The sequence below is a fragment of the Pinus tabuliformis genome, chromosome 8, assembly GCF_031772625.1.
Source record: "Pinus tabuliformis cultivar Carrire ecotype Pingquan chromosome 8, CPIR1, whole genome shotgun sequence".
In the NCBI taxonomy this organism is placed as follows: domain Eukaryota; kingdom Viridiplantae; phylum Streptophyta; class Pinopsida; order Pinales; family Pinaceae; genus Pinus; species Pinus tabuliformis.
The window spans coordinates 1,104,033,818-1,104,045,152 of NC_142294.1; the positions used below are offsets into that span (position 1 = coordinate 1,104,033,818).

Consider the following 11,335-nt stretch of genomic DNA (forward strand, 5'->3'; position numbering starts at 1 on the left):
GGGATAACTCTAAATGGGATACAACCATAATTGAGAGGGGGGGACAAGTCAAGACTGATGGGGCAATCATTAGAGTCGTTCTAGGGAAGAATATAGGATTTGATGGAGAGATTACAATATAGAAATTCATCAGAGATAAGGAAGTGGTTATGTCTGGCAACAATATCATCTGGCCCAATGCTCTTATTGTTCTAGGTATATTTGAGGCCAGAAGGTTTAATTTCCATTAATTTGATATGAGTAATAATGTCATCCATTTTCTCTTGGGAAGGATCTTTGACCTACAATGCCCCTTTTTTCTCCCAACTGTGCATAGTAGTATTGAAGTCTCCCCGAAAAATATTAAAAGCCCCATACTTAGAGTCCCCAAGTCCTTGAAGGGAGGCCCAACATTCATGTTTTTCTCGAAAATGAACATTATATAAATGTTCACAACAAAACATAATTGATTTGAGGAGAGTTTAAGAAAAGAGGTAGCAAGCCAATGAACATTTTTTGAGGGGGTTAAGAAAATGGACTTGGGATGGATCTGATAGAGTATAGATAAATTCCCTTGTGGTTCTAATTGAGGCGATACCACTACCATTTCACAACTAGAGTTGTTGAGCTAATAATTCATGTTCCTCCAATTTTGTCTCTTGAAGTAGAGTGATTAAGGGTGTTTCTTTCCTAACTAGAGATTTGAATTCTGAACTTTTTTCAAACCCCAATCCTCTATAGTTTCAGGAGAGGACTATCATTGCTTAATTTTGGATTGAGAAACCATTCAAGAGGGGAAGTACCAACACTTGTTTTATTTCCCTTACCTCCCATGTCTTCATTTTAATGTTTTTGAGAATTGACCAGTGGCCAAGCTCTTTCTCCTTTTTTGTTTGTTCAATCTTGATATCTCTATTTGAATTTTTACCAGGTCGATGGTGCAATGCTCTTTCTCGGTTAATTTTTCTTCTTTCGACTTCTCATCAAATGTGCTTGCAAATGTGGTTCCAACATTACCTTCCCATGGTGAGAGAAAATCGTATTCTCCTTCTAAGGATTCATTACATAATGTTTCAGGTTCTTCACTAGACTTAGCATCAGTCGCCTCCTTTCTAGAACCATGGGGAGTGGGAATATTATTGGGCATAATTAAGGCTAGAGAGTCCTATGAGGAATATGCCCTTCTTCCTCTACATTAGATATAGATTTATACCTATTTCCAGGAGCTCCACTGTTGGCAAATTTTATCATCCCTTCACCACTTTTAGTTGATTTATTCTTGGGGTAAATAATCTTGGATCCCTGTTGAGTAGCTTTCTCCTGTTGTGGATTTGTGGGAGGCCTTTTCTTGTGATATCCTTTCTTCCTTCTGTCTTGTTTCCAATAATCTCAAAAATCCCTTTACTTCTCTGGTTCTTCCACCTTCTTGGGGGAGTTTTTGGCAAAGTGGCCATAGTCATGACATATTTTCATTTGAACGAGAGTTGATCGTAGTCGACTTCTTGAATATGTGTCCAACTATCCAAACTAGGATTCATTGCAACTAGTAAACCTTTGTCCATATATATCTCAATGTAGATTCTATCACACGAGAAAAGACCATTACAAGGCTTTGCATAATCAATGTATTTCCTTAGAGCATTACCAATCCTCATGAAGGTGGCATCGTTACAACAATGAAGGGGGAGGAATAACAACTTCACCCAAATAGGAACAGTGGTGGGAACATCATAGTCTGAATTAAATTTGGGGGTCCAATGATCTAAGTAAATTGCTTGCACCCCCATGAAGTACAAGCCACTACAAAAGATCAAATTACAATCTAATTTAGTCTCAAAGAAAAAGGTGAAAAAGCTTTTGCCCCAAAAAGAAGGGGTGAATTCACCATTGATCAAGATTTTATAGTTGTTCAAGATCTAATGACAGAAACTTATGGGAGAGGGACACAATCCCACAAATTGTCCCACTAAGCCTCAATCTACCAGTTGAAGAGTGTGAAGCCTGACTTGAGGAGCGAAGATCTCAACTTTCAAAATCTCGTCTAGTTTTTTAACAAATCAAAAGGAGGAATATTTCTGGAACTTGGGGCCATTTGAGGCCAAGGAGTTGAAGGTTGTGATCTCCTAATCCAGCCAAGAGGGGGAGCTCGAACTAGTCATGGTTGAGCACCTGGCTTGAGCGAGGACCAATAGACTAATGAACCAGAAGCCAAAAGCGCAAGATCATGAACAACAGTCAAAAGGGCATCACGAAAGTGGAAAATATGGTAAATTAATGTGAATGAAGGGGTAGAGAAGTAATGAAAGATCCATCCATGAAGATACACTTAGGGCCACAGGACTACTGAGCTCAACGAGGTGAGTAAAGTGAATCAGGAAGGCTTTGGGCCGCAAAGCAGTCAACCAATCTCATAAAAGTGTCCAAAGTTTTTTGATAATGTTACTGTTTTGATAATGAAGAGGTATATTATTTTGTATATTGAGACTATTAGCTATTTTTTAATGATATGGATAGCACTAACACATTTTGCAAATATGGAACCAATTTTTATATTTATATCAACATATGTATTGATGCATAAGTAGATGTTCTTGATATTTTTTTGGGAATTTAATGAAAATATAAAGCTAATGAATATTTGAGCTACATTTGGAAATAATGTATAATTTTATAGGATAATAAACATGAAATTATTTTAAAATTTTCATTGTTTATTTTATTTCCCTTTTATTAAACCCGTGTTTACAAAAGAGGTAGTCATAGGCAGGAATAGGAGGGATAAAAGTTTTCCAAGATTATAAGGTAATGAAAACTTATGGAGTTGACAGATTGTGGTTTCGATTTTGTGGTAAGTTCCCATCTCTTCTTTTAAATTTTCTACCTGACATTATTATTATATTATCAATTTTACCTTTCACTTTTCTAAAAATCTTAAAGGTTATTTATTTATTATGGTAACTACGTTTAATCTTGAAAATCACTCTAAATGAAAATATGGGACACAAAAAGGGAAAAGCACAGTGGCGTGTTGAAGAAACTCTCTTGATTTTGCTATAGTTCTATGATATTCACATCGATTTTTCTTGTAGTTTTGAGTGTTAGTGTTTATGTGGGTGAAACTTTTGTTCGTCTAACACTAAGGCATATATAAATTGACTTTTAAGTGTTGTAATTAAGTTGTTTTATTCTAAATATGTTTATATCTACTAGTTAAATAACTTGCATCAATCATATGTTAGGTTAAGAATCTTATTATTCCATTTGAAGTCAAGATTTGCTTATTTGTCCTTGTTGTGGTCCTAGAAACTTTGGGAGACATCTAAATACTATTTTCTTAATTTTTGAATAAGATGTTAGCAATATCATACTCTCTAAATATAATATAGGATCGCTTATGATGTTTCGGTTCTAATGTTATTTATTTATTACCTTTGCACATTTATATTTTGTATATATTTATGTTATTTTTCTAAAGTTTAATTGCAAATTTCTTGTTTTGTTTATTAGTGTTTAGGAGTTTGGTTCTTCAATCCAATTTCACTGTTATACGTGTTCTTATTTTCATTATTTGTTTATTTTTTCTATATTTTAATTAATTGGTGGTTCATTATCATAAAACTAAAAAAAATGAGGAACATTAACAATATTTCCATACATTTTCTTGTTTCTTTTCAAGTTTAATATTTTGGTTTTATGATTCTCGTTTCTAGTTTTTTTTTACACTTATATTCTTCTACAAATTTTAGAAAGAAAAATAAACACTAATCACAAGAAGAAGGCCTCCACATATTTATTTCTTACAAAACCTTTCTTATACTCTCTTCCACAAAAGTATTTTTTGTAAAGAAAGAAAATAGGGAAGTAAGGAACCACAAAGGATTTAAGCATCAAGCAATGTCCCCATTGATCCTCCCACCTAGCCCACAAGAGTGTTTGAGTGTTGTTGCATGGATACTATTATATTCATCAATAAGGTGACACTTGATTACAATACATATTATACTTTTAACTTCCATTTTGAGTAGCATAATTACACTGGTAACATTTTAATGATTTTGTCTCACGATATTGATCCTCTATAATGCAGGGTGAAGCCTGACAATAAGAATCATATTTGGGCAATTTTAGATCCATTCTAGTAACACTTTGGTGAAACATCAAGCGTTAATGACTCAGTTACTCAAAATTTGTTTCATGATGCATATGGTAGAGATTTATGCATCTCATTTGGGAGGTGATATAATAATTTTAAGGTTTAGGTGACTTACTAGGATTGGTATTGGGATGAAAAAATAGAAGCATAGTAGTCCCTAAATAGGTTGAATGCATTAACTATGTTTTATTTTTACCAAGAAATCTAAATTATGACAACAAATTACAAAACATACTAATAGTGTAACTACTAATATTAACATAAGAGGATATGAAAAGGGTGGAGGATGATATGATTTATGTTTATATAGAGAGTTAGAGGCACTAACATTCACACTTGTGTGATATATATCAACAATGATAATGGATGTGTGCAAAAATGAAGTAAGTCAAACCACTTATGTCTTCCACTATTTGCCACATCCTATATTATGAATCTTCTCCTTGCATATGTGTCATGTAGTATATTGTGAATCCCCTCCTTGCATATAGATTTTCATACTAAGTTGTTTGTGATCATCACAATGCTTGCAACATAATGCCAATTTAGTATTCAATATTTTTTTTAGGTTCATTCTCCAATTCAATATGGAATCATATTGCTTATTATCGTCGCAATCCTTATACCATAATTGATAACCTATTCGAGTAACAATTTGGTATCATTTTTCTTCCTTATAGACATTCTTTAATTTAGTATGGCATGGTATTACTTGTCACCATCCTTGTCCTTGCATCATACTTGGTTCATACATGTTTGATTACCAACCTAGTATCCTTTCTTGTTCTAGACAAAATAATTAAGTCCTCCTTGCATATGTTTAATAATCTAGGGTGTACACACAAAATATATTACTAATTATATCACTAACATTTTTACCAATTTTAAGCCTAATTTAATAAAAATGAATAATATAATGTTGTTTTCGTTTTTTAGGTATCTGTCAATATTTTCATAATTAGTAATCATTTTTCTCTATTTGTTTTAGATAGAAAATTATAGTATTGCACATAGTTCACACTATTTTTTCCTAATTTTTTCTATTGGTATTAGTTCTCTAAACCCTTATTAACTATAAAACCCTAATTCAAAAAAGTATTTCCCATTTACATATTTTTGGATATATTGAGTTGCTTACTTATTTAAATTTCGCAATTTACCATGGCATTCCATCTATATCAAAATTCAAAAAGTAACCAAATATATTACAACTTATAAATTATATAGTTTATATGCATCTAAATTACTTTATATCTTTTTCACAATGTAATATGGTTTGTTAATATAATGACGGTGTTATAATGACCACTATCATGTATTGAAGTTTATTTTCCTATTTATTTATACTTCTAACAGATTTTTCCGGTTTCTTTATTAAAGGCGGATAACCTTCACCAACTTGTATAAACTCTTTTTAGTTCATGTGTTATAAACTAAGAAAGTATAATGATAATGAAAGTATAGATATAGATTGTGAGGCAAAGTCATACCACGAACAACCTGCTAAACTTTCCATGGATATTTACTCATTATATTCATTAGTTTCTTGGTTCACATGGTACATCATAAAAACACTTGACACTTGAGTTAACTAAAATTTAATTTTAGATAATAAAATTATGATTTTTTTTTATCAAGGTAGGAAAATCTATCATAACTTAGTTGTCAAACTAGAAGTGAGGACAATCATCTTTGGTTGTTAGCCGTGAATGCAGGCTAACTCATCACTATTATTCAAGGAAAATCATGCCACCTAAAATAACCAGTTGGTGGTCCGTAAGGGGGCAGACTTTCGCTCCTGCTAGATGCCTCTAGGTTTTGGGCCGTTAACCTGCTTCCTTACGTTTGAGGAAGACAAGCTCTTATCCAAGCAGAAGCAGTTTTATGGCATACTCCCTGTAATACCATGGAGTTAAAGTAATACCATACTGATTGAGTCAAAATGATACCATGGAGTCAAAGTAATTACTTTGAATTGTTAATGTAAAATAGATCGAGTCTTATGAGTTGTCTTAAGAAAACATAAGTGAGAAGATAAGTTTTTCATTTTATCCCCATACATAGAAAATACTTGTTGTGGATATGTCTCCTCTCCTTCCTAGAGTCTTTAAACAATCCACAATGAACTCTCTCATACCATGTACTTGTTCCTTTAGGAATTGAAATTATCATATTTTTTTGTTGGTACTTAATGATGAGAACAACTCACGTGCAAGTTTTGATATATAAAACATCACTCAAAGTCCACAACTAACATTCCCACTTCGAAGGCCTTCAACGAACTATATAATAAGGGAACAACTTACCCCCATAGCTTCTATACAACTTTTAACATTGTCATTCAAACTATTCCTAAAGTTCCTTAGGTTGGCTCCCATGTTATGAAGTCCTCATTTTAAACACACCAATAACCAAGCCCATAAAAATATTAAGAAATCCAACTAGTTTTCAAGTGATATATGAACATAAGTTGAATTTTAGACCAAAATCATCCAACCAAACAAGTATATGTTCAACATTAAAAATATGTCAATTTGTGCATGATTGCGAAGTTTATTATTAAAGGGTATGTGTTTTTAACACATAAAATCATTTTTATAAAGTCATGCCCGTACATTATGTCAATGAGAGCAAGTGAAAGGCTACTTTAATGTATTTGATGGGACATATAGAATGTTTTGATCCCATCCTCTCACATGCCTTACCCATAGATATGTCAAATTCACACAATAACTTATTCTAACATTTTATTGATAAATCACATAACATCACATACATTAAGGGCAAGTAAAAGGCTATATTAATGTATTTGGTGGGACATATTAAATGATTGATCCTCATTATCTCATATGTCTTATCCAAAGATATATCAAATTCATATAATAAATTATTCTAATATGATATTACCACATGATATGACAGAGTTTGAGAAATATCATGACATATTAATTACATTGGCACAATGCTAACAAACACATGCAAAAAAATTATATCTCCTCTTAAAATTTACATGACAACCATAACAAAAATATGAACTATTTCCAATATTTTCTTCCATCAATAAAAAAATATATCTTCTAATTATTATTAATTACATAAAATCACTTAATCACATCTTTCACAGTTAAATCATTGGTCACATATCATAGTCTTTGGTACTTCCAATTATACTTAATCAGATAGAATCACTCAATCACATAGAATCATGTTACACATGTAAACCTAAATTTGTTATAACATAGCAATTAGGTGCTAATAATATTAATCCTTGGTGTTAACATTCCAAAGCTCTTGTATTGTCTTTTCCCCTTTAGGCAATGTCATAGTCACATATAATGTTTAAGCATGAGAGGGATCATGGCCTAAATAGTCCTTTCTCTTGTACCGCACCTTCCATAAAACTTTGTTTACGGTAACTAAATCTAGTTGAAATTTTGTGCGTTGTCGTTTGGTTGTTTAGAAGGGTTGCAGTTGTGGATGGTTCGTTTCGTTTTTCCTTCGTGGTGGTTTAGTTGTTTAAAACAGTTGCAGTTTGCTTTGCTCTTTTCGTTCTTCCTTCTAGTTTCTCCTGGAAGGAAGGAAGGATTAGATGGAAAAGTTAGCCACGCCAATCTGATTTACTTGATTATCTCGTCTCCTCTCTGTTGCTGTTGGTGTTTTTACTGGACTGGAATTGGCACTAAGCGCAGGAGGATTTCTCACAGACAGGTGAGTTGTTTGGTTGCTCTGTTATTTCAAACATCTTTCCTCTTTTCCCAACTCTGTAAACCTCAACTCAGATTTGACTAAGTTCATGAAATAATAATAAAAAGAAAGAAGAAAATGGAGTCTGTTACAGGTGGAGAATATTGGTGCCATCAATGTAACTGTAGGGTAAGATGTTCAGGAGATAATGGGCAAGACATTAGGTGCCCCCTCTGCGATGGGGGCTTCCTGGAAGAACTTGAAAGTCATCTGCAAGAAACTAGAGACGCTTTACAGGCAAATTTGTCAAACATGGATCCTAGATTAATCCATTTTCTTAACTTTCAAGCCAACCCAATCCTAAATTCACAAGGAGGAGGAAACGCATTAGTGCAACTGTTTGATACGCTTCTCACCACCCTCCAGGGCTTTCATCTTAACATTAATAATAACAGTAATGAAGATGCAGAATCTGTGAATGCCAATGCTAATGAACCCTCTAACCCCACAGTGGTAATCCAAAGGCGTGTGTTTAATTTGCCCATAGGGACATCAATAGTAGAACCAGGAGGTGTGCAACTGGTGTTTGAGAATAGAGGAGATGGTACACAAACAAACTTGCCAGGGACATTTGGGGACTATTTCATGGGACCAAGTCTGGAAATGCTTATCCAACATTTAGCAGAGAATGATCCTAGTAGGTATGGGAGTCCTCCGACATCTAAAGCGGCCATTGAAGCATTGCCCACCGTTCAAATTACAGAGCATGATGTTTCCTCCGAACATTCACAGTGTGCTATTTGTCTGCATGCGTTTGAGTTAGGAACGGAGGCTCGGCAACTGCCTTGTAAACATATATACCATTCTCATTGCATCTTTCCCTGGTTGGAACTGCATAGTACTTGTCCAATGTGCAGGTATGAGCTGCCTGCAGATGGTAATAATGATAATATTAATAGTGGTTCCACACCCAATCAACAAGAGCAGGTTGGTTCAGCAGCACCAGACAACACTCTCCATGCCAGCAATCTTAGTGAGAATGCAACTGCAGCACAGTCCACAGAAGAAGATGCATCTGATGGAGGCAATGTATCCAATGTTGTAGATGATCTTGACTAGCGCATTCCTGAAACATCATTCGACTAAATTGTGGTTGTCGCAAGGATTTGCTCACCCATTTGTCCATTTTAAATAAACTGGGAGGATTAACCCTTCTGCTCTATTTATTTGTTCTGAAATTGTGATCCTCTGTTTTTAAGAGCATCTTTTCATCCAACTATTGGGGACAAGCAGAGCATTTATTGTGTCTTCCAACAGCAGTAGCAGCCAACAGCAGTAGCAGCAATAGATGACGAGTATGAGTTAAGAACGTTAGTAATTCTAATGAAGATCAGCTAATGTAGAAGCAGTTGCTAGACATCTGATATCAAATGGTTTGCACAGGAAAGTACACTAGGGTGAATCCTGTTGGTTGTCTAATCTGTCACATTTCATTCATTGGATTAGGGTCCATCTTGTCTATGCACCTGCTGACTAATGATCCATTTGGAAAAGGGCAACATAAACCATCATAGCAAATCTTTAAGATGTATTTAAAAGATTTTATAATTTATTGTTGAATGGTGGATTATGTTGAGCTGTGTTACTTTCTGACTAGTGAATCATTTAGAAAACCAAAGCATAAACCATCAGAGAAAATCTTTAAGCTCTATTAAACTCTTTAATGATTTGTTGTTGAATGATGAATTATGTTGAGCTGTGTTTTTCTCTGTAATAGTGACAAATAGTTAATCATAAAGTGGTTTTATATTCAAGTCTTTATCATTTTTTGAACTGGGCTAACTGAACTTATTAGTCAATTTTGCATGTATAATTTTCCTCATACCTCCTTTACTTTTCAAAGCCCAAGTTTATATAGGTAAGAAAACTACTTGGCTTGGCATATGCCTACTTTGATACATGAACATTTTTGTAGTTGGGAGTTATAAACATGGGGTTTCTTCAATTTTTTTCCTTCCAGTTGAATCGTTTTTTAACTGTTATTGGTTTTATCAATAATTGTCATCCAATTATTCTGACATGGGTTTGCTTATGATGATTACATTGATTGCATTAGAAGGATACTTCTCTTTAATTTCTATATTTTGCTCTTTTCTACAGTGTAAATAATCATTAAATTTTTTTTTGAAATATTTTACTAATATTTCTGGTATCCTTTACATTAAGTCATTGATCAACCAGCATACCTTGTAATGCATTTCAAATCAGCCATTGGAAAGAGTAATATTCATGGTTTTTTTTGTTCTAGTTTGTGAATTGGAAATTTGGACGTAAAATAATGGCCATGCAAAAACAATCACGGTTTATGTGCATAGGTTTCATTTGTCAAGTTATCAGTTGTTTTTCTTGGGATTGTATTTATACAGCAGCTAAAATTTCCCTTCCGGTGAAATGCCATCATGAAAGACTGGATTAGGGTCAAATTTGCTGGGGTATTTACATATATTTTCTTTCTTTTTTAATTGTTAAATACAGATAATCTGAAAATCTGTATGTCATGAGTGATGTTTAATTAATTTTTTAAACTGCTAATATGACAGGTGAGGTAAAAATTTACACGTGTGAAAGACAATGTGTATGAGAGAGAGCACGATAAGCATTTAGGTGCCTGTGTGAGAGATATCTCGCATATGCATTTATAGCTCTGATATTTAGATATATAAGAAATTTATAACTCTGATATTTAGATATATAAGAAACTCCAAATAGGAGGGGAGAAAATTAAAGAATCTAGCCATAAGCTGAGATGTAACATCTTCTATTCTAACTTTGCTTTTTTAATAATAATTGTGACTGTAATACCAGCGTGGGGAAACTATGACTGGTTAAACATCTGATTACATTTGATAATTATTATTTAAAACTAGTTAATTAATTAACACAATTGAGGAAAGGATCCTTACTCAGGGAAGCTTGATTGCTCACCTATTATGCTTGAAGCCATAACCCATACTAGCTGAATTAAATTCCACAGCGGCTTGTAGTTGAGAGAAGCCATTGTTTGCCCGGTTTAATGTGATGCGATTGGGGCTGAAATTGTTGGCAAAGCCACTAAAAGTGACATTTACGCGATTGGACTAGCGCGGTGGAAGGGCAAGCAGTGCCCATTCCCTTCTCCCTCTCGCAGATTGAGGAGACAGAAAGATATGTATACATGCATAGTGGAGGATAAGGGGAAATTTTTCAAACTTGCTTTGGTTTTCTATCTCACTGGCTTCGGCTCCCTATCTTGTTGGCTCATAAGTTCTATTTTCTATGATAATGATTTCAAGACTGATTTTGTGTGGTGTATAGTTGTGGGGGCACGGTATGGCTGATTGGGAAACACAGGGGCTGTTTATCGAGCTTGTAAATCGGAGTAGTTGCTTTGTGACCCTTGGTGTCAATCCGTATGACTGTGTTTGAGACTATGGAGCTTATTGTCTAAGCCTGTGTAATTTGTATGAAGCTCGGGGAATG

At 34.0% G+C, this 11,335-nt stretch overlaps 1 protein-coding gene across 1 annotated transcript; it reads left to right on the plus strand.

Annotated features, from left to right (window-relative positions):
• The first annotated feature begins 7,630 nt into the window (after nt 1–7,630).
• On the plus strand, nt 7,631–9,381 carry LOC149239199 (E3 ubiquitin-protein ligase RING1-like). The gene has a single exon (XM_089367089.1). The coding sequence runs from the start codon at nt 7,955–7,957 to the stop codon at nt 8,933–8,935; it is 981 nt and encodes a 326-aa protein (XP_089223215.1). The 5' UTR covers nt 7,631–7,954; the 3' UTR covers nt 8,936–9,381.
• The last annotated feature ends 1,954 nt before the right edge of the window (nt 9,382–11,335 follow it).

Excerpts from the sequence above, each read along its gene's own strand:
- LOC149239199 (XM_089367089.1), top strand. The coding sequence starts at position 7,955 with ATGGAGTCTGTTACAGGTGGAGAATATTGGTGCCATCAATGTAACTGT.